This window comes from Cuculus canorus, chromosome 10, assembly GCF_017976375.1.
Source record: "Cuculus canorus isolate bCucCan1 chromosome 10, bCucCan1.pri, whole genome shotgun sequence".
Classification (NCBI taxonomy): domain Eukaryota; kingdom Metazoa; phylum Chordata; class Aves; order Cuculiformes; family Cuculidae; genus Cuculus; species Cuculus canorus.
The window spans coordinates 10,944,062-10,970,729 of record NC_071410.1 but is presented as its reverse complement, the minus strand read 5'-3'; the positions used below and the strand labels follow the sequence as shown (position 1 = coordinate 10,970,729).

The window sequence follows — 26,668 nt, the reverse complement described above, 5'->3', positions numbered from 1 at the left end:
AGGAACTGTACGAGGGCTCAGGTCCCACCTCCCACTCAAAGCAGGGCCAGCTAAAACGAGGGCAGGCTCCCAGGGCTCTCTTAGGGCTAAAGGAAGCTTCAATAACCCTCTCGAAGGTGGGAGTGATTTTAACGCCCAGATTGCTGCTACAGCTCCATTTCCAGGGCATTTCATCCATGAGGTCTCTTCAGTAGAGAGTTTGGATGAGGGAACCTGGTCCTACTCCAGGGGACATTGTCCAGGACTGGTGGAATTAACACCCCTGGGAGGCACCCCATGAGTGGAAAGCCGCTGTCGGGGCGGGTGGCATTGGGTGGCATCGCATGGTAGAGGGCAGGAGTGAGGCATACGCACAGCTTTCAATCTCCAACGTGCAGTTCTGCTGGTCCAGGGGGTACCTCCGCAGGTCCATCATGCAAGCGGCTGTGGTGGTGATCCTGAAAGAGAAAGGGAGAAAAAAATAATCAGTTGTGTATTCTTTCTCAAAAAAAAAGGAGAAATGAAAGGCAGATGTGAAAGCCAGGCAGCATTTGGGGCTGCTGTTTCCCTGGAAACCAGGGAGAGCCGTGGTGGGAGGTGTAAGGGGCACAGGGTTGGATGCAGCTAACCCTCAACTGTATGGCTTAAACCCTTCCTGACTCATGTCAGTAAGGCAGTATCTCTATTAATGGGGTGGGGAGGGATTTGTGTTCCTTCTCTGTCTCTCCCCGAGAGAGACAAAGAAACCAGGAGCAGGCAGAGCTAAGAGTGGGGCGAAGAGGAGAGGCATATCAGTTTGTAAGAGGGAGACAGCAAACCTGTGCCTGTAAAACAAAAGACATATTGATTAAATTGCCCTGCAATGACCTCTGGAGAAGAACAGCTGATCACATTATCGCCTTTCTTTCCTCTGGAGTTGCCCTGAAGACTCTACTTGCAATCACCCCCCCATCGCAGCCACTTTGGCACTATCAAATCCTAAAGCCCAGACCCTACCAATGCGTCCCTTCCACTCCTGCAGGCTCACAGCTCTAGTAGCAGGTCACTCTTGTGCAACCAACAACATCATCAAGATTCATGAGAGACACATGGAGGGGGATGTATCCCCAGAAAAAAGAAATATGGAAGAGAATGAGCATCGGTGTTTCTTTGGGGTTGTCAGAGCACGGGGTGGGGGCAGAGCAGCACAGTGCTGGTGATGGCGTTCATGTGAGGGTGCGAGCAGGATTTGTATGTCACATGTTGTACATAAAGGAGTATCACTCTCTGGCATGAGGAATTTTGAGGTGGGATAGATGGAGGAAGGGGTCACAAAGCAGGGACAGAGCAAATCAACAGCTAACTCGGCAGCCTGGCAACGCTGCCCTGGAATTAACAAGCTGGCCCTATTTCTCAAATATATTACTCCCCTCACCCTTTAATGCAGTTTTCTTTCTTTGCAATGTATGTGTGCAGAGTGCTGAAGAGGGGAGAGAAATTGCTGCATTCACCCCCTCTTTTTTTCAATTAACCATCTGGAAGGCATTAATCAAGCTACACATTTTTTACTATGTAGGCATAACCAGTGAACTGTTAACGAGAAAGCTTTATCTTCTGCATCCTGTGGCCTGGGAGAGAGAGAAAAAAAGGAGGGGAAAAAAAGAAAAACAAGAAATCAGAGAGAATGAGATGGCAAACCAGCAAAAAAAAGAGAAAAAACATCAATGAAAGAAAGAGTCGAGAAAGGAGGAGAGAATGGGTAAAGCCGGACAAAAAATTGGAAAGAAGAGGGGGAGAAGGGGTGTGTGGGGGGGCAAGTACCCACAGGAGAGGGCTACCCCAGTGGAGGTATCGGGGTGGAGGCTGTAGCAGGGTAGGCGAGCAGCCCTGCAGAGCTACTGGCTCTTTAAGAAATCTCGTGTGCTAAATTTATCTCTCTGCTGTCTGTGAAGACTGTTTGTAGGAGATGAAGCCTTGAGGAGAGCCTTTGCCACTGCTTGCCGTGCTATAAATAGATCCAAAGAGACGGAGGGAATTTATATATATCCTCACTGGGTCTAGATACAACATTGCAACTGCCCTCTCTCCGAGCAGGGGGCCCAAGTGAGCTCTTAACCCTTTTATCTGTAATGCGGTTGGGGTGGAAGAGAAAGCTCAAAGGGGGAGAGGGATAACACGACAGGAGCCACTTAAAAATGATCACCACGGCTTTGGGATTCCATGCATTGCTTTTACAGCCTCCCAGTTCGACACGTCGAGGGGAGCTGCTGGAAATGCAATGCCTCTCCCACCCTGGGCCAGGGGAGCTGGGAGACCACAGTGGAGGAGCACACCTGGGGGAGCTGCAACTTGCCAGGAAAGCCTAACGTGGCAGGTGCAGAGTCCATTCTGGCCAGGCGCTGAGACCAAAGAGTCACGAACGGGTATGACTCATCCTGCTATGCCGCACACGGCATATACTGTATATATTATACTGCACCCGTGGGAAATAGCAGTTACAAATGCATTCTTCTGTTTTCCCTAAAGTGTGAGATGCAAAAATGTACTAAATGAAAATTTTCCACCCCATTTGTGGGACCCTGCGGGCTAAAACTTTTCCACAGTGTCCCTCCCAAATTTGCAGCCTGGCTGGCTAACTTGGCCACACAAAGGACATCCAGGGGAAGCCTTTTCTGGTTCGAAAGGGACTGTCTCACCTTTCCACAGAATTTGCTTATAACCTGCAGTACTGGTTGGAAATGCAGAGCACGACACAGTGAGCTATGGCTACCACACTCCATGCGCCAAATCCTGCTTGCAGTAACAGCCAGCATAAATCCAGAGCCACTTCAATGATTTTTGCAAGATCACACCAATTTGTATCAACAGAGATTTACATCAGGGCACAATTTAGCCCTGTCAATTCAAAAAGAGGAGAATGTCAGGACAGGTAGGAGTGAAAGGAGAAAAAACAAGATTAAGAGGGCATCTGTCCTCAAAAGCCAAATAATTCATCTTTCCTTCCAACTAAAGGGCGGGTGTATCAACACTGTGTATTTCAGCACCCTTTAGAGACACCCCAGTTGGCTGCAGGTCCCACACTCCTGATGATCTGCCCACGTAGTGCCATTCAGGCGTGTGAGGTTTTGTTTGAGGGTGAAGGTTTTGTTCTGTGTTCAGAGCAGAGGTAGCACAGCTATAGGTGGCTCTCCTGGGCTGTGGACACCTGCTTGTCTGGAGCATTCCCACTGTGGTGTCCTGCCCACAATGAGGTGTGCCTGGCAAGCCCAGGGACACCAGCACCACAGGACCGCCTGGTTCCTGCAGCATGAGAAGGTTGCAGGGGGGGGGGGCAGCATGGAATTGGGTACCAAGTTCAGCTCAGGTCTTGCATCTGGGCTTCCTAAAACCTGATAAAACAGCTCTACTTGGGGTAAAGCAAATGCTATCCCAGAGAGGAAGGGGATGTTGAATCCTTTAGATCCCCAAAAGCGTCCTGAACACTAACTTCTCCTTGCCATACCCTGTCATTGCTTTATACAGCACCTGCCACTGCTGGTGAAATGTCCACCTGAGGCCACTATGACTGACTTAACATTCACTTGCTCCTAGAGATGCCAACAAGACAGTTCTCCATCTCCTTTGGTGTCTGTGTACTATGGGCAGGAGGGACACACAAAGGGATGAGAGGGTCCTCTCACCTCACACAGCCAAAGGGGAATGGGAGTAAAACTCAGGCACCCCAGCCACCTTGTAGGGTCACAGCACACTCCACCTCTGGTCCAGAAGGACACAGGATCAACCTCTGCCTCATACATTGAAGCATACAAATGCACCTTGTTATGGTCTGAGCTGTTGTGTGAAGAGATGCATTTGCTTTGCACATAGAAGACACATTAGAAGGACTGCATGGAGAGATACATGGGGGGGATTTGACACTAAGAAGCTCCTGGATATCTCAATGGGGTTAATAGGCAATAAAGGTGGAAGGAAAGTAGGAGGTAGAAAAAAAGAGGAGAGAATCAAAGAGCGATGACAGCATGAGCACTGATGGGGAAGGCAGGAGTGGGTGTGGGAGAGAGGAAAGCAGATTATGGAGGATGGGAGGTCACAGAGGTAGGGAAACAGAGGAGAGAGAACAGGGGAAGCAAGGGTTAAAGCAGCCTGGAGAAGGAAAGCTGGAGAAGAATGAAAGGTTAAAAGACAGAAAGCAGAGGAGGAGCAGAAACTCACTCTGTGATAAAGAAGATGAGGAGACAGAGAACAAACCATTGCCCTGTAAACAGCTCTAGACAGAGTGCGCTGCCTCCAGGAGATGCGACCAAAGTGAAAGGGAGCAGGGAGCGGGAGGGCTGGAGGGCACGCCGGGGAAGGATGCCACCTTCCCCATGGCATTAGCAAGAGGCACTGGCACCCAGCCAGGCTGTGTCTTCTCCCTTCCCCTCCTTCTCTCCCTGCTTCTCTACCCACCTCCCTCCTCTTCTAAATTCAAAAATTTGTGTGGTGTGAAACTTCATCTGCTTTGATGGTGATTCACAGAGACACTGCCCATTGGAGGGGAGAGGCTCGCCTGCGCTTTGCACAATGCGCTCAATGAAGCAGTCCTGCTCCTTCCAGCCGCCGAGTCCAGCCACCACCACCACCACCCTCTGTCTGCAGCTCTTCTTTCCTCCCTCATCTCTGCCCACCTCACGGGCCTCTGGGTCAGCCCCCTCACATGTCACAAGCTTCACACCTCCTTCCCCACAAACAAGACATACGTGCCCTTGCCCTAATAATTTCTGCGGAGGTCTATAGGCAGTCATTCTATCAAGCAGCCAAGTCCTCACTGCCCTGCTACTCTGCTACACAGCTGGCCAGTGGACACAGTTCAGCTGGGGGGAGACAGGGCTGTGGAGAAACTACCATGCATATAGAAAAAGAAAAAAAAAAAAAAAGAAATGCATTCATGAGATGTTGAGCAGCTCTGGCAGGCTGTGGGCTGATGGAGATCCCACTTCTCTGCCAGCACCCAGCAGATGCCAAAGTAGCGTGGATACCTCCCTTCAGAAAACATCCTTCATCCCCAGGAGATGGAGAAACCATCTCAAGAAAAGCAACAACAAAGCTCTAAGTCACACAAAGCGAGTGCTATATCTCTATTTGTTACAGCGAGGAAAGCCTTTGACACGGTTTCTCACAATATTCTGCTTGAGAAACTGGCTACTACTGGCCTGGACAGGCATACCCTCCACTGTGTTAAAAACTGGCTGGATGGCCAGGCCCAAAGAATCACAGTAATTGGAGTTAAATCCAGTTGGAGGCTGGCCACAAGTGTCATTCCCCAGGGCTCAGTGCTGGGTCCAGTCCTGTTCAATATCTTTATCGATGATCCGGATGACGGGCTTGAGTGCACTCTTATTAAGTTCATAGATGACACCAAACTGGGAGGAAGCGTCAATGTGCTTGAGGATAAGGAGGCTCTGCAAAGGGATCTGAAAAGACTGGATCAATGGGCTGAAAACAACAGTATGAGTTTTAACAAGGCCAAGTGCCGAGTCCTACACTTGGGACAACCCCATGCAACACTACAGACTTGGGGAAGAGAGGCTGGAAAGCTGCCTGGCAGAGAAAGATCTGGAGGTCTTGGTTGACAGCCGGCTGAATACGAATTAGCAGTGTGCCCAGGAGGCCAAGAAGGCCAATTACATCTTGGCCTGTATTAGAGACAGCGTGGCCAGCAGGACAAGAGATGTGATTGTGCCCCTCTACTCAGCATTAGTGAGGCCACACCTCAAATCCTGTGTTCAGTTTTGGGCCTCTCACATGAAGAAAGATGTTGAGGTCCTGGAGCGTGTCCAGAGAAGGGCAACAAAGCTGGTGAAGGAGCTGGAGAACAAGTCTTTGAGGAGTAGCTGAGGGAACTGAGGTTGTTTAGCCTGGAGAAGAGGAGGCTGATGGGAGACCTTATCACTGTCTACAACTACCTGAAAGGGGGTTGTAGTGAGGTGAGTGTCAGTCTCTTCTCTCAAGTGACAGGTGATAGGACAGGAGGGAATGGCTTCAAATTGTGCTAGAGGAGGTTCAGATTAGACATTGGGAAAAAAATTATTCACCAGAAGGTTTATTGGGCACTGGCAAAGGCTGCCCAGGGAGATGGTTGAGTCACTGTCCCTGGAGGTATTTAAAAGACGGGTTGATGAAGTGCTTAGGGATATGATTTAGTAGTGGACAGGTACAGTTGGACTCAATGATCTTAAAGGTCTTTTCCAACCAAGCAATTCTATTATTTTATGATTCTATGACCACCTGAAGCTTGCACTGGAAAGGCAGATGCTGGCACAGAAAGTGTAATGCAGACTCACCCTGCTGTTCCTTCACTGTTGCCTGCTCCGCAAGCTGAAAATGGCAGTGGTAGAGAACTGTCCCACTGCAGCTGCAGCCCAAAAGGGAATGCTCAGTTTTCTGCAAACCATCCCCACTAATCTTTCGATTCTCTGACATGAACACCATCAGCCTTTTCATTCTCATTCTGATCCTCCCCATTGTTATTTACTTATTAATAGCTTCTTCTGTCTTATTTAGAATGATTATATAAGCCCACAGACACAGAGCATCATCGAGTTCTGACCTGGTATTAAAACATGCTGTAGTTGAATGTCTTCTTTCCATCTCTTCCTTATCCTTTTGCTGGGCATCTCCAAGGTAGCTGCCATTTCGGCTCCTGCCTCAGTCAGTTTTCCCTCTACCAAACATCAGCTCTGAAAGCCCTCAGCCACTCATTCATCCTTTAGATCATCTCCAGTGTGTTGGAAGAACCAAAATCACCAGTTACAAATGTGAGGGGCAAAAAATGACTTCCCCAAGACACCATTTGATTCCAAAAGGAGCAGGTCTAGACTTTCTAAGAAGGGCTGGGTGAGAGAGAGCAGAAGACCGTTACCTTCAAGAGGTTCCTAAAGCAAGTGAGGCCCCTTTCTCCCTAAGCTCCTCGTTACAAAATAAATTACTGCACTGTCTGCGTCGTAACTGTGTCTATGCCAGCAAACTAAACATGCCTGGCACTGGTTTCCAGGGCCAATGTCAGTTGGTACAGAGCAGCTTTTGTCCAGATTTAAATTCATATGCTCCAGAAAAAGGGTCTGGTTGTATGCAAAATGCCTGTCGAGAATGGTCACCAGCCTCTGCTGTGCTCCAGCTGGGAAATGACCAAGAGACACAGACCAAACCCAGGAGAAATATTTTCTGCCCAAGTCATTGATGTCCAGAGCCCAGGAATTCTCCCTGATACGTTTGACTTCAAAAGAATGCTGCCTAAATTCAGTATAGATGAGAATAGGAGTATAGCACAAACACTTCCACTGCTGTCTTCCTAATTCGAAGGGAGACAAAGTCAGCATTTCCGGCACTTACTTTATTTTGCAGGTATGGATTAAGTGCCATTATGCAGTGACTAAGACAAACACTCTCACAACAAAAGGTAAACATTTTTATAAGTTTCTAGCTGCCACCGTTTTAATTTCAGATCTCCTAAGAAGCTGAAAAGACCCCTAAAGCTAACAGTTTGAGGTAATAAGGAGAACTGATGGAAGCAGCTCAGGTTTCACAGGACTTGTGCAGGCTCATCCCATGGGGTAAGTTAGACTTGTAAAGGAATTCCGCTGCTTAAGAGTAAAGAGAGAAACAAAATTGCTGTTTTGCTGAACATAGGAAAAAATCAAAATTGATTTTTTTGCTCTATGTATCTCAAAGTCAGTCATAAAAACACACTGGCAAATGTCACCTTCTGCCTGGCAGTAAGCACAAACTTTGAAGGGCCTGAAGGGATTTGTAAACCCGTGGTGAATTTTGCCATTCCTTTAACACAGTCTGATCTTTGCAAAATCCTGGAGGTCATGTTGGAACCAAGAGCAAGGCAAGGATATGGAATATTTTCCCTTTATGTCTGTTTGCCTAAAACTGACTCCATAATCCTTGGCACAATCCCCCTAGGGTCACTATTTCCAAAAGCATCTGTGCTTGCATAGGCATCCTTTGATAAATAACAGTGTCCACTGCACTCAGATGAGGGTGAAAAAAAAAATTCTTCTAAACTAGTACTCAGGATACCAGCCATCTAAATCGACTATTTTTCTGCCCTAGAAGAGTACAAAGCAGAGTTGCCTTGGTTGCAATGTTTTGGTTTTCTGCCTCTTTATTCTATTCCAAATGCACTGTGTGTCTGGCAAATTGTCAGCTGGATTGGGGGACAAGAGAGACCCAAGTGGAACATATTGAAAAAGAGGTTCCTTTGTTATGGTTGCTTCAGGCAACAGTGACCTGCATGTAACAGAGCAGGTTTCTTCCTTCAATAGCATCAGACTGGGATGAAGTTGAGTTAATAAAACAGTAACCCATGACTCAAACTTGCAAGATCTGGTGAAGAATAGTCAGGGTCCTGAGATGGGCTCAGAACGGTGCCTGGGATAGGATAAGCAGGAAGACTAAGAGGTGCTGTGAGGGTGAGCTGGGGGTTCAGGCCACACAAGGGGTTTCAGTGATCTGTGAGAAGATAGGGGGGATTAGCTATTTCTGGGTACTCCCTGACCTCTATTTTTGCTAATAAACAGGTCACACTTACAGGAAATACAGCACAGGCATCAATCCCAGCCACACCCTGATGATGCTTGACTGTTCTTGCAGCATTAAGGATGGAGAAGCAGCTCTGGCTTGCTGCTTTGTCCTGATTTAGTGAGCTCAAATTTCTTCCACAGCTTCTAAGATTATTCTGAAATTTCATATTATTAAACTTCCTTCCAGTGTCTCCAGCTAAGTCTCTTGTACCAGCCGAAGGAGTCAAAAAATGGAGAAGGGGATCTGTCCTTAGCCTCAACCTGGGAGCTTAGCTCCTAATTAAACTCTCATTTCCTCTCATCCAACTAACAAACCCTTCCCCCACTCCCAAATCTTTGTGCTAAGTAACTGGCCCAAAGAAGAGCTCCATGGTGGGAGCAGTACAAGACTCCAGGACTAGCTCCAAGGAGCTGGCTGGACATAAGCCCAACTCTTTGTACCCAAGCTGCCATAGGAGAGATTTCTGCAGTTTTTGTCTAACCTCGGGAGGAAGCAGGCAAAGCCTGCAAACCCAGACAAAACAGGGTTAGAGCCTGAATCATCTCCCACATTTCCAGAGAAACCTCTCTCATAGAGGGAAAGGGAAGCAAAAATTGTGGATATCTTCTTTTCTGGCCTGTGAGATGGGAGAAGAAAATTGCTCAGTGGTCTCAGTAGAGAAAAAAACTCCTCTAACTGAAACCATCAGGCCATCTTCTCCTCAGAAAAATCAAATAATGCCCATGGAGGGAACAAGAATATGTCTGCAAACAGCAGCTTTCAAGTGAGACAGGAGCAGGAGAAACCTTTCTACCGGTTGGAGAACCCAGTAACCCCACATTGGGACCTGGGGAATGTGATACACACAGGGCTGCATCCTGATCAAGAGGTAGATTGGAGATGGGCGCTAGGAAAAAGTCCCTAAGATGACATCCGGCAGAATTCCAGCTGTAGGGAGCAGGCAGGGCAGCCCTGGGAGCACCACAGAGCGGGGTGGCAAGGGGGCTCTGACAGCATACTTTGTGCTGGGTGAGTGAGCAGGTGGGATACATCCATTAACATGCATTGCTTCCCTGTGTAAGGTAAGATAGAAGCAGTGCTCTTGCTGTTGCCTTGCCCAGGAATAAGGTCTTGTCCACAAGCAGGTTAGCAATAGCTTGCTGCAATGCGAGTGCTGACATCCCCCAGGAGCTGCTGTCTTGCGAGGAGAGCAAGATGACTGACTGATGGGAACTTACCCCCACGAAAAGCAAAAATAAGGTGCTGCTGAAGCTCATGCATCGAGCTTCTCTCAGTTTAAAACTGCAAATTTTGAGTTGTTTGAGGTATGACAATTCTCTCTCCTTTGCTTTAAGCACTGAACAGGTATTTACACTGATGAGGATAGCAGGAGTCTGCTTCCCCAGGAGAGCATTCACTGGGCTCAAAGCCCCACCATGCCTTGGCACCTTTGCACGAATCCAATCTGCCTCATCTCTAATTGCAGTGACTATCATGGACAGGAATAAGGAAAAAAAAAAAACCAAACCAAAACACATGCACATGCTCCCACCACCACCACCACCTTCGCAGGAGGAGATCCCTCATTCTCTCTGCACAAGATTTAATCTCTGTCATCAAATTCCTCTGCAGTTTTTCAGTTGCTCAGTTTACATTGCCTGGGCTCGTCGCCAGCCAGGCATTGCATCTCGCTTGTTGTCCACCCAGCTTCGCGCCTGCTTCTCAGCATCCGAGCCCTCTTGCTCCCCTGCAAGCTCAAAGATACACTCTAGGCTCCTCAAAGCACCTATTTTTCCTGGAATTGATTTTGTCCCTAATTAGAATGAAACCAAACAGCTCCAAGATTTCCCTGAAGGATGTTTTAAAGCTGGCTTCAAATACAATTTCAAGTTACCATATGAGAATTTCAGCATTGTTACTGTTGTTTCTATTTTTAGGTCTCTGGAAACAGATAGCTAAATACCGATGACATCAGTATGTGATAAGTGTCAACTTGTTACCCTATCAAATGGATGCTGCATGGTCTAGAAAAGGAAATAAAAATCTCAGATCTTAATGTAGCCTGTGTATGTGATAACGTAAAGCTTATTGGATACTGTGGCAGAGGTGGACTAGACAGTCTCTGGACTGGCAGAGAAATCCTTTGATGATTCTCTACATTACTCTAAAATGCCAATAGTAGTAGTAAAAGAGCTTGAAATAGGGAAATATTGACATAAGTAAAAAATACTAAAATTAGGAGCGAAATATCAACATTCTCTGAAATGCTTTTTCTTAAATGAAAAATTTCTCCCTATTTTTTTTTGTTTAAAATCTGGTGAAACCAACGCAATTTCTGACAGTCATTAGGAAGAAAAATACACTGAATTCAGCCCATGCTATCCAGCTCTTCTTCACTGCTTTATCTACCTCCTTCCACTACCTAATAGGTGATTGCTTTGTCTTTGTGGGTAGCTCCTTTAAGCCTCCCTTCACACGGCAGACTTTCCACATCATTTTAGCAGTTTTCTGCTGTGTGCCACAGCTTACCAGCTCTCCCGTGCTTCACAGGCACTTTTAATTCCTGCAAGGTGTTTGGAGGCCATGCCAGGTTACACCTCCTAAAAACGCTGTGAGCTCTGCTGGTTTGCATCCTCCCACCACACTGTTTGTAGAGATAAAGTGCCCTTTGGGCTAGATCTGAGCTCCAGGCCCCCATTTGGATTTCTGGGATTTATGCCTTCTGCTGTCTCTTAGGGGAGGGCCGTAGGGAGCACCAGTGCCGACCCCAGCCCCGCAGCAGCCCAGCATCACCCCAGCACAGCCCGCTGCTCTTTATGCATTCCTTTTTGTTGGAGACCTGGCAACCAGCTTTTAATCTGAGCCCAGTATGAATTAATTTTGGAGCAAGCTTTTGCACAGAATGCTTCCCTAAGATGTAGCTATATTACATCTGCTGCACTCCCTTCATCCAGTAATTTGCTAATTCTACCAAAAGCATGTGCTTTTCTGACACACAACTTTCACAACAGAGCAAAGCAGAGGAAGTAAAGGCTTCTTTTACTCATGCAACCAAGTTATCTGAAGCCCAATCTTGTTCTCACTGAAGTCAGAAACCAAATACCCCTTGACTTCTGTGCGAGCTAACTTGGATTTTGGGGTCTGATCCAGCACTCGACCTGATCCCGCTGGCCGCTTGAACACTTGCTGAATTGAGGGGCCTGCTAGGGTGCCATCCTCCCCTGTCTCTGACATCAGAGACTGCTGGAAAGAAAAATGACTGTTGTGCTACAAATAGCATGATTGAGTCACTGTGCTACAGGATCAGCTCAAAGGAGGGGGAAGTGACTGGCGAGAAGGTAGCAGAAGAAGGAGTGGAGCTGTGGAATCTCACTTAGGGTAAAAGAAAAAAAAAAAAAAGAGAAACAGAAATTGCCTCCTTTGGCCTTCTTCCATCAGGGCAACTGCATTTTATGAATCCTTCCAAAAAAGCAGAAAAAAACCAAGAACAAAAAACAAGGGAGAACCTGCGCTTTTCTTCCTGTTTGCAAGACAAGCATGGGTGCATTTTTACAAAAATAAAGGGCCCACAGGTGACTATTCAATGAATATTTTCTTACCTGCTTACATGTGCATGCACGTGTCTATGTATTTTTTAATCGGATCGGTTATTTGCACTGCAAAACTGCACCTAAGACAGCACCTTTGTCAGCAAAATCACAGGTGCAGGAGTACAGAAAGCAGCCCTAGAGGAAACATTGTCCACACCACTATGAATAAAGCTGGAGGGACTTCAAGCATTCAGAGCACCTGGCTTGTCCCCCAAAACCCCAGTGTTTGCAGGATAGTAAAAGCCAGCCATTGTGACCTGAGGTGCAGCTTGGGAACAGAAGCTGCTGTTGCTCAGTGCTTCATTTTTGCAACTGCCGTTTTCTCCAGGGGCAAGAGAGCAGCTTCCAGGAAAACCAGCCAAAAGTTAAAACAACACAGGCAGCTCTTACTGTGGCCCTGGAAATAAAAGGGGCAAACAGCTGTCATTTTCTTTCTTTTGGCCTAGATGCAGTTTTCCTATCTCATCCATTTTCACAGGTCAGGCAAAGGCACTGAGTTCCGTTCCCCGCACTGTCGGGGTCCGCAGGAGGGGAATTGACAGGACGGTGCAGGAGGGTCTTGTGCAGTGTCCTAGCCTGAGCCAGCTCAAGTACAAACCCTACAAGGACTTCCACTGCCTATAATCTGTGCTGCAGGGTTCACAATGCTTGTTATTTGAGTTGACTAAATGGTATCTGATAGAAAGGCACTAGCATTTCCTCCTCTTTGCTGTGCAGGTGTGTGCAAAGATTTCCCACCAGCCTCAGGGAGGCAGCTTTATGCTCAGGCAGGCTGCTCAGCAGCAAAGAACAAGCTGATCTTAACAGCACTCTTTCTCCACTCCTTCTCAACAGACTGAATTTGTGCTCCTACCTATCCCAAGTAGGCATATTCTCACCCAGAAATCACTCTTGTTTTTAACACAATGAAGAAATGTGGAGTGGGCAGCTGTGGGAAGGCTGCAGTCTTTCTGGTGGGTCAGAAAAGCTGGCTCAGGGCTCCCTCGCAGGATGAGCCAAACAACATCACTGGCCCAATCTAGAGAGATGGATGTACCTGTCCCGGGAAGGGAGAGGCAGAACTACGACAGAGTCACACAGTGGGTTTATTGCACCACCTTTTGTGGTCTTTGGGCCTGGAGTAAGAAGCAATCACTAATTGGGAGGAAAAACTAGTACGTACATCACCACACATACCGCAGCCTGTGTCTCAGCACCAGAAGCGACTGCTGCTTTTTTGGTTTCCCAGGGCTGTGCCACAGGGAAAGCACAGAGCACAGCCGCCTGGCAGGATGATGCTCCGGGCACCCTCTTATTTTGCTATACCTTCACCTAGTCCTACCTTGCCCAAAAAAGCCCTGCTACTTAGAGAGAAGAGAGAAAAATAATCATAAAAAGTAAGACTGCCACAGAACACGAAGCAGCAGAGGAGCTGATACTGTAAATGGGAACGGTGGGTGTACCTTCTTTGAAGGAGAAAGGTCTTTCCTCCCCCTTTGCTGCACTGGGATGTAAGCCCAGATCATTTGTGAATGTGGAGGCAGGTCTAAAAAGCCAGCTGTGAATTTTGGTAGTCAAAAAGACAGAAAAAAACCCTAGGAATAAAACCCAGAGCAGACAAATACAGGGTTCAGAAAACTGTTGTCCAGATTTCAGCTAGCCTAGATTTCACCCAATACCTGCACACTTGCCTATAGTTGCAGATTACATTTTTTAACCCTCTGCTCCCCCCAATAAACTTAACCTACCCTGGCATCTCCACACATCCAGGTAAGACAGTAAGGCCAACCTTTGCCGCCTCGAATGCACACAAACACAGCATTGTCAAAGCCTGTGAACTTGCCCACATCAATTTATTCCAGACACCACAAAAATCCTCCTCATCAAGGACCATTCCCCTACTAGATATCAACTTTCAAGCCTCAATCTTCAGAATTGCTCTGGTAAAGAGACTTTTTTTTTTTTTTTAACTGTACAAAAACATGTCTCCTATCTCATACTCAAAAACGACTAAAGTGATTTGACTCAAATGCTACAGAAATTCAGTCTTAGAAAGGAGAGTAACGAAGTTTCATCTCCATAGGCCAAACTTGCAGAAAATTATAAGCAACTGAAAACAAATGTTTCAAACAGAAATGTTATGCAACATGAATGACAGTGACCTGAAGCACTCAGAGCAGACTATTACCATCTCCAACATTTGTCTATAGCAGCCAAGGAAACTTTGGAGGCCTAAAGGAAACCACCATTTCCAGTTTAGAGAAAGAACAGACACTTAAAACTGTGCAACACTTGAGTATCTCTTGGGCTTTGGGTTGCTTGCATTACCAGAATATCCTTGAAAATAGTGAAAGTCTAGAAGAGATGTTATTCTCAACTGCAACCATCAAAGATTCTCCTTAGACTTACCTCAGGCCATACAGGACAGTCCCATCAGGATGGAGCCGAATCATGCGATTCTTCACTGTCACCCCATGCAGAAAGGACTTCTTGTCATTGAGGAAATAGGTGTCAGGCAGCCACAACTGGTCAGCCACCCGGTTGTCCAAGGTTAGGTTAAGAGGAAGGTCATTGTACGCCAGGCGCTTGTCCCGCCAGCTCTGCTGGAAGTACATGGTGATGGTGTAGTCCTGGGAGAGAAATGCAAACATCAGCCTGGCTGCAGGGTAAGGTTGTAACTCAGCCCCTTCACTACTGCCACTGCAGAGACCTCTCATGGGTTTCCACATTCCTTGGCACCCAAATGTTTGGTGTCCACACCTCCACCAGCTGGGGTGGACTGTGCTTTATTCTGGGAAAATGGAAATGAGCTTGAGCTTTGTAGGGGACAAAATGACATTACGTGACTCCAATCAAGTGAAACCGCATGCTTCTCATATTGTGCTAATCTCCTTAGAGTTTGGCTGCAAAACTAGTAGTAGTTAAGGCTATGATAGCACCGAAGGATGTCAACCAACAGTGGGCTACAGCACACCAAAGACTTGAAGAACTGATCTCCCAATTAAGTCACGTAAAGTTCTCTGGACACAATGCAGTCACGTTCAGCCTCTGCTCGTTACCACACCATTGGTAAAAGCCAATTTTATTTTGAGTAGCAACTCAGGAGGTTCCCAAGGGCACATAGAGAATCTTACCTCAAGGCCAAGGTTTCAAAGTCAACCCAGGCCAGCCATGACAAGCTATTAGCACTTGCCTTGTTATATGAGCTAAGTTGGGAGTTCATTGCAATTCTCAGGAAGGGACATATGTGGAAGAAATCTGTCATCAGTGGAGCATGATCTACTGGTAAAGGGGCAGTTCCCTAACCATCCTCAGATAGCACAATGCCATATATATCTCCTGCTCCTCTCCTGTTCAACAGTAAAAAGTTGATGCTCAAAACTGATGCTAAGATAAGAATTTTACAGAGGGCAGGAAGAGCTCTTTGGTGGCCCACAGCTTTAGCTCTGCAGAAACCATATTAGTTGCTGCACAGTAACAGCACACCCAGGGAACACCCAGAGGCCCCAGGTCAGCTTGTTCAGTATTGTGGCACCATACCAGAACAATTATTTCTTCTCAGATAAAAGAACAGTATAGGAAGGGGCCTTGTACAAACCAACGACAAAAAGCATTCTAACAATAGGTCTGAAAGGGGTTAGGAGCTAAGATTTTTGGGGGTAAACCAGCTAGCATTAAAATAACAGGATGTGGATTAGGAAATGGGCAAAAGCCTTGCTGACAGTGCCCTTACAGAAGTCAGTGATTTTTTACGAGTCCTTAAATAAAAAGCATTTTTGCAAGTGCATGCAAATTATGTAGAAGAGGTGGGGCCAAAGAAACATTGTCTCTTCCCAAGCAGATACCTACAATACCACAGGAATCTTCCTGACCACACAGATTAGCATGACAGGCGTTTCTCCTCTGCAGAAGGGGCTGGTGAGGATCTTGCTCGTGCATTAACATCTGGGCCGAGCACATAGGCATCCTGCCTGTCTTCTCCCACTGACTTCACTTGATGCCAGGTTTGATTAGCACCTCTGAAAACAAGCTCAAATAACCCCACGTAATGGATACGCCAGCTTTTGGGTACCCACGATTCAGAAATCTAGACCCACATGCATATCCGAAAGGTCACAGAGTAAATCTGTGATGTAGACTGGATACAAAAGCTATATCTGTCACTTTCTATGTTATGTTGAAAAGAACAAAAACATAGTGACAGCTTTCTGGCCAAGAAACTGTTTTGCTTTGCTTTTTAAAGGACTGCTAAACTCCTGCCTCAGAAGCCTCACAGTCCATCTCTCAGGGGCACAAACATTTTCATTTTGGTGAAGACCTTGCAAAGGAAAATATTCTCCCTAGTACCCCTCCCAGGGTGTTTGAACCTGCATTGCAGTGAAGGCACAGAGGAGCAGAGCAGTGGAGTTCTTGGAGCCTCTTACCCTTCCTTGGTAACAAACTTTTCCCCTGCCTGTGGGAAACTGCTACAGAGGCATCATTTCCATTCTCTCCCTTTGAGAACTCCACCCACACATCTTGGCAAGCTGCTTCTCTGACCTGTGTTTTCCTAATCCTTGACAGCAGCCCCGCAACACCTCACCCCTAACCAGGCCACCCTGCTGTCATTGAAGGCTCCTACCAGCTTTCAAGAAGCAGCAGCAGATAAGAGGTGGCACAGATCTCTAGAAGTTAAAAGGGCAAAAACTGCTTACAAAGCGAACAGTCATCAGTACCTGAGAGATAGACCTTCAAAACTCATCTTTTGTATTTCTAGGATGAATGGCAACAAACTCAGAAGAGTGCAAGTGAAAGCCCACACCCTAGCTATGGGGCTGATGGTGTTCTGCAGGTGCAGGGAGCTCCATGGGGAACAACAGTCAGCCCAGCCCTGGGCTGAGCTCTGTTCTCCAGTCTTCCTGGAATTCTTGGCACAACAGATTTCTTTGGACAGCATCATGGAAGTCTGGAGTACTTGATAATCATGGTTCATCTAGTGCCTGATGTTTCCTGCAGCCCGTCACTCTGCTGATTCCTGTACTGCACTTCTTTTTCCTGCTTTACCTGCCCTATCACTATATTGAAGAGCGGGCAGGATTTCTGGGCAGAAGGGAAAGAGCAGGACAAATGTCCACTTCACAGACTTCAGTCCTCCCTTGGGAGGACAGGTGCCACTGACACACTGATGGGCACAGCACCAAGCTATGGGGAAAAGGGATGCTCTGACTCCAGGCCCCTGGGAGAGGGCAGGGCACAGAGCAAGAGTCTGTGGGAATCACCAATATCGATGCACTAGAGTCAGAGAGAGAGACCAATACTCAGGAGGGAAAGCAGTGAGTTTGACTTCCCTTTATATCCCATAGTCTGGTCAGACAATTATGAAGTACACATGTGGCATCCTAACATCACCACCTGACCAGGCTCCAGAGCTGATGAGATCTTAATCTTAGCCTTCCTTTCAGAGGCAGATAAAATAACGATGAAAGGTGACATGGTTCTGCAGAAGCAGATTGGCCAGATAGAGCCAATTAATGCAGTGGTTCAGAAGTCCAGGAATCAGAAGTAAAGAGTTCAGTTTTCCTCCAAGTCTTGAACGGCAAGTCTTTGTTGTAAGGTTTTATCTGTCATTGGGCTAATACAAGGCTTTTCCAAACCTCCCACTAACCAGCGATATTCACAAGCCCGTTGATGCCACAGCTATACCACAAGTCGGGTTTCCCACCATCACCAGCAGACAGAAAGTTGGCCCATTTTCCAGGCTCAATAAAGAACTTCAAAACCAAACACCTGTAGTTCATGCAGTCCTCCGGCTCTTTCTTTCAGCTCACCACTGAAGAACTTTGTGGGACAACACAGCTGAATTTCCTGACCACCTGTGCTGGGGATATGCATGGGGGCTCTCTCTGTCCTTGTGTATCTGGTAAGCAGCTTTCTCCACTGCCACTGCAGCAGGAGCAAGCTGGCAGCGCTGGCGAATACAGCTTTCCACTTTGCTCTACACTAGCAGCCTAGACACTCTCCACACTGCACCGGTGCAGCTCCAGTAGCAACAAAAATGCTTCCAAATTTCCTTTTATGGATTCCACTTGGTCTTTCTGGAGGACCATACAATACTTGGACAGGGCCAGAGTCTGGCCAAGACAAGTCACTACTGTGGCAAGAACGGGGAGATCTTTACACAGAGGTCCCATCTCACCCTGCCAGGTACACCTGCTGCACTGGGTAGAAAAAGCAGGACCCATGCTAGGAGGAATATACGTCAGACCACCCTGTGCAACCTCCTGCTTCATCTAGTGACTAATGGGTGAGTAGAGGCAAGCATGGAGGAAGGGAGATACATCATCAGAAGCTTCATGAAGGCTGCATTGCAAAGCCCTCTGCAGATTGTTCACTTCGGATTTTTTTTTTTTTTTACAAAACACAAGATGGGACAAGGAAAAGGGGGCCTTTGGAGGGTGGACATAACCAGGAATTATGTGCCTCCACCTGGACCTCTGTTTTCCACCCCCAGAAAGAACAAGTTTTCTAAAGATACTTGCAACCCTCCTCTAGCTAAGCTTTGCTACTGTAGCTTAACTGGCCATGTCAGCCTGTACCTATCCTGACCAGCATCCCACTAAAGGAAGCTGAAATGCTGTAGCCAACTGCAAACAGGGTTGGCAGGGGGAAAGCCTGTTTCAGACCCAGATAAAGCATGCTGGGTCTCACTGACCTATAAAGCACATGCCCCTTATGCCAAAAGAGCTTGTGTTTTTTAAAACTAGTTGTTGTTCCCTCCTTCATCTCTGCTAGCCCAGTGGTGGCCAGACCTCTTGGTTTGCCCCAGACATCTGGTACTCAGTAGCTCACAAGCTGCACAGCTCCAACTCTGCTTCCAGCCTTTTTATTTACTGCAGCACTCCTGCACTATCCTCCCTGCCTTGCAAAGCAGACCTCACAGCCCAGCTGTGTGCAGGACCGCACTCAACACTACAGCTCCCCTCAAGCCCTTCACAAAGCCAGGCTGGCACCTGAGCCCACTGGAAAGCTGGTTAGCATGACCATCCCTGTGGGACCCCCTCTCCACGTCTCCATTCAGTTTGCTCTACCAAGCAGCATCTTGTGAGCTGTCAGCCCCAGCCCCCCTCACCTCCCCCGCTCCCAAAGGTTTTGCAAAGGCTTTGTTCTCTTTTTCTCTCCTCCTTCATGCTGCACGTGATGCACACAAAACAGAGGTGAGAGCAACACATGGAGCCAGCAGAGACTCATATTGCAGAGGTGCCTCCCTATGAGAAGGGGAGATAGCTCACTTAGAGGCCCACTAAAGCCCCAGAAAAGGAAGAGGACCTTACCTGGGGGCCTCACATGCTGCAATAACTGTGCACCCTACCAGCTATTGCTAACAAGAATGCTAGCATCCATCTCAAGACAAGAGAAAGAGACTGATAATTACGGCCTTCCCTGAAACTCAGAGACCCCAAACCAAACATGGTGTATGAGGGCTTAACAGTGAAAGGCTGAAATGTTGACATGAGAGGGGCACGGAGGGAGATAGGCATTTCCTGTAGAACCCCCATAGGGAACAAATTCAGTCAAGCGTGCATAGGGATTCCCCAGTTTCTCAGAGGACAGAGTAGGTGAGTCTAAAGGAATAGCATCTGGGGCAAGAAGGGAAATAAGCCACCACCACGTGCATGAATTCAAGAATGAATTTCCACTGGATCACGTTCCAAACACCTTTATTAGCATTTATCATACAAGCCTCTCTACTTCCATCTCACAGATCCCCTTTGGGAGTGTAATGCTCTCCTATCCTTAGAAAGCAAACCTGGACTCACTCTGGACCCTTCCCAACTTTGGATCTGTGCAGCCTGGGACCAGAAATGATTCCACCGTCACAGGAGACCAAAGCTGCTTCTTGGAGCAGAAGGGTCCCAGGAGGAGCAAGCCAGATCTGCGCCTAATGGGTACAAACCCTCCTGTTTGTAGGCCAAGTTTAAGGAGGCCAAGCCAGTGAGAAAACATGTGGGTCCAGGAAAGGGGACTAACACAAGAGAGTGGGTCACCCGTGGTACAGCGAGCACAGGTTTGTTTCCACTGAAGCACTGACAAACCAGAGGACAGGAGGAAGTTGGAGCTCTTGGGGGTAGCAGATGCCACCTGAAACCACCACAACCCAGGGTGGGAATCTGAATTCCCTCGTCTACAGACCAAAGAACTGTGAGGGGCAGAGCAGGAGCAGTTAAGGCACCCCAGTAAAAGGGCAAAGAGCAGCTTCAGTCTGTAACTGAAGTGCCCCGCGGGGCACCTCTCCTTCCCACAGTGACACACTGTTAGATTCCCTAGGCCCAGGGATACTCCTTTGGAGGGCAGCATAGTGTGCTGCTTTCTGCTCACTGCAGTGGCAAGCGGTCCAAAATTAAGGACCCCCCTCTTCCCCAGAAAGAGTTTCCCTTCTCCTGCACGTCTCTCTGTCAGCATGCAGAACACCAACATGGTGTATGTCCCAAGTGATATTGTTACAAGCATGCTTGTGCTGATTTCGGAGACACAGTTGTACTACATCAGATCTAAAGTCTTTCTACATTAGTATACTGTCTTCAGTAACAGTAAAGAGAATAGCAGGGAGGAATACAATCCACTGAGGGTCTGTATTGCAATTCTTAATTTGCCAGCTATTTGAGGCTTAAGCATCTCCTGAGCCAGAGCTGGTACCTTCTTAACTGAAGACACTCAGTTTCTCTTCTGAAAGTTTGTCTTGTCTCTCAGAGTATTCAGCCTTCGATACCTGCTATCTTCACTTTAAAACAAATATAAATCACTCTCACGCTTTTATGATTCCCTTCAGTGCTTGCATTAAATCAGTAAATAATCATAACACTATGATTCTCAAGATTACAGGGTCCCACCCCCTTTTAGATATTTAAAGGTTACTGAGCAGAATACAAATAACTACATGCACTCTCAAAAGTATAGAAAGGCCCTGATAGAGGCAGTAAGCAGCCAGGGAAGGGGGCAGAACTGTTTCATGTATCAAACACCGAACAGAGCCATAAGATGACAGTATCTGATGTTCTGCAACGGGTTGTTGCACAAGAACAGATTGAAGGTGTGGTAATGGAAATAACTTTCCATACAGCCTGTGGAATTTGTCGTTACAAAAGCATAAAGTCAGAAGCTTAACGGTATTTTGGGAGATCTAGGCATTAATGTGGAAAATACAGTCCAAGTCATAAAAGGAAGGGACTAACAGGAAAGAATAACCCAAGAACACAAGTTCCATCTTCCAAAAGAAAGTCACCAGAAGCATCCCTCCCAGGGAGGCTGCTTCACAAATCCTAAGCAGAGCTCCTGGGAGACATGAATCACTGGCACATTGGGTCAGATCATTTTCCTTTGTGCTGTAACCAAGAGCCCCCAGAACTAAACTTGTGCAGGGGAAGAAGTGTGTACGCTTATAGGGAGCTACACTAGACTCAGAAGCCAGGATTCGAAGTGGAAGGAATAATGTATATGAAAGGGTCATATCTTTGTTCAGAACACAGTATTTCTGGCAACATGGATGTCTCCTGTGCCTAGTCCATTTTTGGGGATGACAAATGACTCCGATGTCTTTTGGAGGGGCTTTGAAAGGGAAGGTGACTATTCCAGGCTGCTAGTGGAGGTTTGTTTCACCAAGCACTTGTAAGGTACTGGAAGCAAGGACTTTTCTGCAGAGTAGAGTGCACACTGCTCTTCTGCTGCTGCATGATTTTAGGCATGAGGGGTAAAGGAGGTTTTGCAACTTGCCTCTAGCACTAGCTGTGCCACTTGAATTTTTTTCCTCCCCTCACATTTCCCCTTGACCTTGACTTTGATAAAGCACCTTGTTTTGGAAAAGCGACCAAATGAAAGTCCATCCCCATAGAAGCAAATGACATATGGTCTCCTTGTCCAAGATCACAAAAGAACATTAGGAAAGCCAAGATGCTCCAGAAAGAGGGAGAAAAAAATGGAACATCTGACTTAGTAAAAACCAAGCTGCCACTGCCAGAGACTAATGAACAGTTTGTTGGCTTCAACTTCTTTGATGATTAAACACCATCTCCTGTTCCCATCATTCTTAGGAAAGAAATTAAAGGACAAGGGAGTCCTCAAATATGTTTCATTTTCAGGAGAAGGTAGGGGAAATAATAGGAATCACTTTTAAGAAGAGGAGACAGGATATGCCCACAATCAGTTGCTAAGAATTGGAGCAGTGTAAAAGGTACAGGAGACTACAGGAAGGACAGAGCAAGACGGCCACGGTTCTTTCTTAGCAAGCTCATTTAAGGAAAATATTTTGCCCTCATAAAGAATTGTCCATTTCCATGCAGATAAATCAATGGGCCCCAGACTTTAATCAGCATCAGTTAATCTGAAATATATCAGTACCTGACAGCAGTCTTTTCAGCTGTAAGACAGAATGAAGTCTATTCAGACTCTCACCTTTGCTTAGGGCAGGAGGCAGCAGCTCTTGTACTTACTGTACTTTATGTGGAGAGATTATTCTGCCAAAATACTGCTTTGAAATTCCCTTTTGATGCAAGTCAGTGCCCAGTTTACGAGTGTGAAGGTCTTTATAATAACTGTTATGCATAAAGCAACAACAATTTTTGTTACTGCCTTTCTCCCTATATTCCACCTTAGCAGGTGAGAAAGCCACAACATCTTTCCATCTCCCCTATTTCTGAATAACCGAATATCAGTGCTGACTTGGGGATTCCACCTGCAATCTCTCTGCCCGTAATGCATGGAGACAAGACCATGTTTGCCTCTAGGACATCCTCCACGCCCTTCTGTGCTGCAGGTGTTTGTGTTCTTGAACTCATTTTCTTTAGGACCTGAGAAGTACTTTGCACGGAGATGTCCCCCTCACTAATCTGAACTACTTTTGTACTAATTTGCATGTGTTTAATTGCTGAATGTGTGTCCGGAAACTGGGACAGATAACAGCCATATCCTCAATGACTAGGGGTGTAGAAGTGTCGCTTCGTTGCCCTATTTCTCTCCTGGCATGCCCTATACGTGAAGCACCTGCATTGGTGCTGGTCCAGCAGGTATAAGGTAGAGGACATACCTAGCTGGATCCTAAGACATAGTCTGCTCATGACAAGGCTTTCAGACTTCTGAGCATGTATATCAATGCCCTATCTGAGCAGGAGGCAGTGCTGTATGTCATCTGCTTAACAGCCCCAGTCATGCTGGAAGCAGAATTCAAGAGGAGAAAGCCAGAACTTATGGGCACAGGGATGAGTGTCACCTGCTCTATGAGCACATGTAAAACAGCAACCTGGTTCAGCGTTCCCAAAAAACCGTTCCCAGGCAGCAATCCCAAAATTGCCACCTGCAGCACGACCTCTTCCTCAGGCAAGCTCTTAGAAAACAATGCCAGGCAGTTTCTATTCTTAAGCCATAGAATCTGTGAGCTACCACATACCATTTCTGCCGGTCAGATCTCCTCTCTCTCGGTTCCTCATGAACCAGTAGCTGGGCAAAACCCAGAGCCCGTTGGACCTGCAAAAGCAGGAATGTTTGTCCTTCTCATTTCTGCATCACCAGCTAGCTTTCACTCCAAACTCATTATAACTTGAAAAATTGTGTTTCCCAAAGAGGAACTACTTGACAAAAAATGGTAAAAGTAATCTTCGGTTCCTATGCATTCCCATGCCAAAGCAGCACAGAAGGTCATGTTTTGTCCAGACAGTAAACTAAAGTCAGAGAAGCAAGGCCACACATTAAGTTCAGAAGAAATTGATGCATGAATTTGACCAGTTTTCAGGCAGGAAGTCAAAAGGATGTTGCTTACACTATCCTCTCACTGATAGATGGATAGGGAACTGGTAAGGACTCATTTAGGGAGCTAAAGCCAGGTAAGATGCTCACCTAAACAAGAAGGAACCTCAGGCAACAAGTCCCCAGCTCAGCAATTTATTCCAGGAAAATAGTGAGTTAGAGGAGTGACTGGCTTGAGACAGTGCAAGGAGGGCAGCAAGCTGACTTCCCTCCTGCATGAAATATGATGCATGTTTTCCCAAGTGAAGTCTGTGCCAGAAATGACATGGGTCCCAGACAGTGCACGTAATATGGGTTCTTCCCCCTCCTGGAGATCCTTAAAGGCTTATTGCTTACATCTATGTTCTTCTAGTGCATCAGATGTCTTCAAATGGCTTCATCAAACCTTCCCAAATCCTTTCTACCTTTTAACATCTTAAGGAAAAAATCTTGACTTAGCCCTTTTTTGTTGATTCTCTTAACCTCTCTCTAGGTGTGCACAAGGTCACCCATTACTGCACTGTGAGACACACACATTAATGCACTATCTCTGTGGAGTCTCAGAGAAGTGTTATGCTCATGCATTGCCTAGCTGGGAAAGGGAGTACCAGGGCATGCTTCTTTTTGTAAAAGCTTTCTGGTTTGAAGCACTTGGTAATTTAAAACAGGTTATGCTGCCATAAGCTTCTGCTGACCCACAACAGGAAAACATGGTGCTTTCAGAGAAGCCATCTTTACTTTCCACTGTTTGCCTGCACTGATCTAGTATGTTATACAACCACCTTCTGCACCTACAAGCCAAGGGACAGTGCTGGTGCCTGCATTCCCCCTCTCTCCCAGCTCATGTCCTCGCACCTTCCCAGCAATACTCTTACTGCCTTACAGCATGTGTTGCCCGTGCCCTCCTGCATACCCATATGGGCATATCTAATACACAGCGATTAAAGCTCAAAAATGTTTCTAATAATCACTTTGTATTTAATTAAACATGCAACAACTAGCCTATTAGAGTAAATTAAATTGGAGTGAGGCATTTGAACACTGACTAGTGAAGATATCAGTTTCCAAAGCCCTCAGAAGGATGAGGGAAGAAAACTGGATTATACCAAGAGAAAGGTGATGATGGGAGACCAGTGATGCTCCCTAAAACTTTTCAAAGGGCCTTTACAGCCTCTGCATGTATCCTCAAAGACTTTTCACCTCGTAGTGATTTCCTTACCTCTTGCTCGCTGAGAGGTGCTCACTTCAAGTAGGCTTTCTAACAGTAACAACCTGGCAACAGAAAAATGTAATTTCTCCAAAATATTACCAAAACTCTTTGCTCCTCTGTACCTTTTTTATATTTAAATGAAACATCCTCTTCTCCTTTCCTAGAGTTTTACTGAACACCAATCCAGACAGACTCTACCCCAAGCAGGAGAGGTTCTGCAGCCCTCCATACAGTCGGTAGTTAGTAGAGATCACAGGGGAAAAAAAAGCTGAAGGAATGAAGAATTAAAGCAGTTAAAGAGCTTAGAAGCCCATTGGAATTAGGTACTCTAGAAAACACATCTGGATATCAATTTCAGTTCACTTAGTGCTAATTTTGTAGGAGACTTTGGGCACTTTCACCTATGCCTCATTTTCTCTTATCTGTAAAAATCAGACACTGATGTTAAATTGCCTCCATCCTGCAGTTTGGGATCCCCACATCTCTAGGCAAATGCTAATTGTGTAATGAACAGAAATGACTTTTTCTCCCTGGGGCAAAACAATTAAATAGAGCTTGTAATTCCCTGTGGCAGTCAAGACCACCAATGCAGATGAGGCTCCTTTGGTAGGAAATCACGTTATGAATGAAGCAATGTTACTACTTTATATAGCAGAATAAAATCCTATACATATAGCACTGAAACGATGACACTCTGCAACAATATCAAGGCATCTAGTGCTTTAAAGACACTGTTTTACCTCTGAGAAGGAAGGCTTGACATTCCTGGTTCTGAGAACTGCTGCAAAGATGTAATTTCTCAGGAGGCAAACAACTCTCTTAAATGATGTAAGACAACTAACATGTCCTGGTTGGAACGCCCACATCAACTAGGTTAGCACAGATCAGCTTGACCAAAAGGATAGATTCGCATTTATTTCCAGCAGAAAACAAAGTCTGGTCATGTAAGAAGGATGACTGGGAGTAAGCAGATAAGATGGTGAAATACAGAAGAGAAGGACATATTTCTAGCAATAAGGCTCAGTTAGGTTAAGGGTGGTCTCCCAAGGGTAAAGGATGGCAGCCCTGCAGTTCGAAAAACAAAGCCTACTTTTCAAGAAGTCCAGGCAAACTGGGTGCAAACTATTGCATTTGAAAACTGTTGCACAGAGTCCCAGTTCTATATCTGGGGTCACTACTTCTACGTATGAATATTCTGCACAGCTGTTTCTGTGGCACCTAAACTGATAAACTCTGTAAGACTGAGTTATTGTCAGAGAAAAAGGCTAGCAATCAACTATCTCATCTGTGGTTTGAACAGAACACTGTATAGTCATGCTAGCAGAAACAAAAAGGACAGGAGCATCAACTGGCCTGCTCTAGGAGACAATTTCCACTGAAAAGGGTACTGGCTAGACAGTGTATCATCACAGATTTAGTCTACCTCTGCCTCCATCCAAGGGTTAGCCTGCCCTTCGCTATGCTGGGATAAAGCCAAGGGAACTAGTCCAGGCTGATACTAGTGGGAATGCACAAAATGTGTCCCATACTATCATTCTTCCACTTTAGCAATCCAAGTCTTGGCTGCAGGATCATAAACCTGACGGACAGGTGCAGTGTACTTAACTGACAATAGCATTCAAAACGCAGC

The 26,668-nt window shown here is 46.4% G+C and overlaps 1 protein-coding gene across 2 annotated transcripts in view; it reads right to left on the bottom strand.

Moving 5' to 3' along the window:
- LOC104069031 (gamma-aminobutyric acid type A receptor subunit theta) overlaps nucleotides 1-26,668 on the bottom strand; it is a 74,836-nt gene that overhangs the window by 9,732 nt on the left and 38,436 nt on the right. For both annotated transcript variants that reach the window (XM_009572000.2, XM_009572001.2), the window contains exons 4-5: nucleotides 14,487-14,707; nucleotides 355-437 (exon numbers count right to left, since the gene is read on the bottom strand). In XM_009572000.2, the coding sequence (XP_009570295.1) occupies nucleotides 355-437; nucleotides 14,487-14,707 (304 nt within the window). The remainder of the gene's footprint in view (nucleotides 1-354; nucleotides 438-14,486; nucleotides 14,708-26,668) is intronic.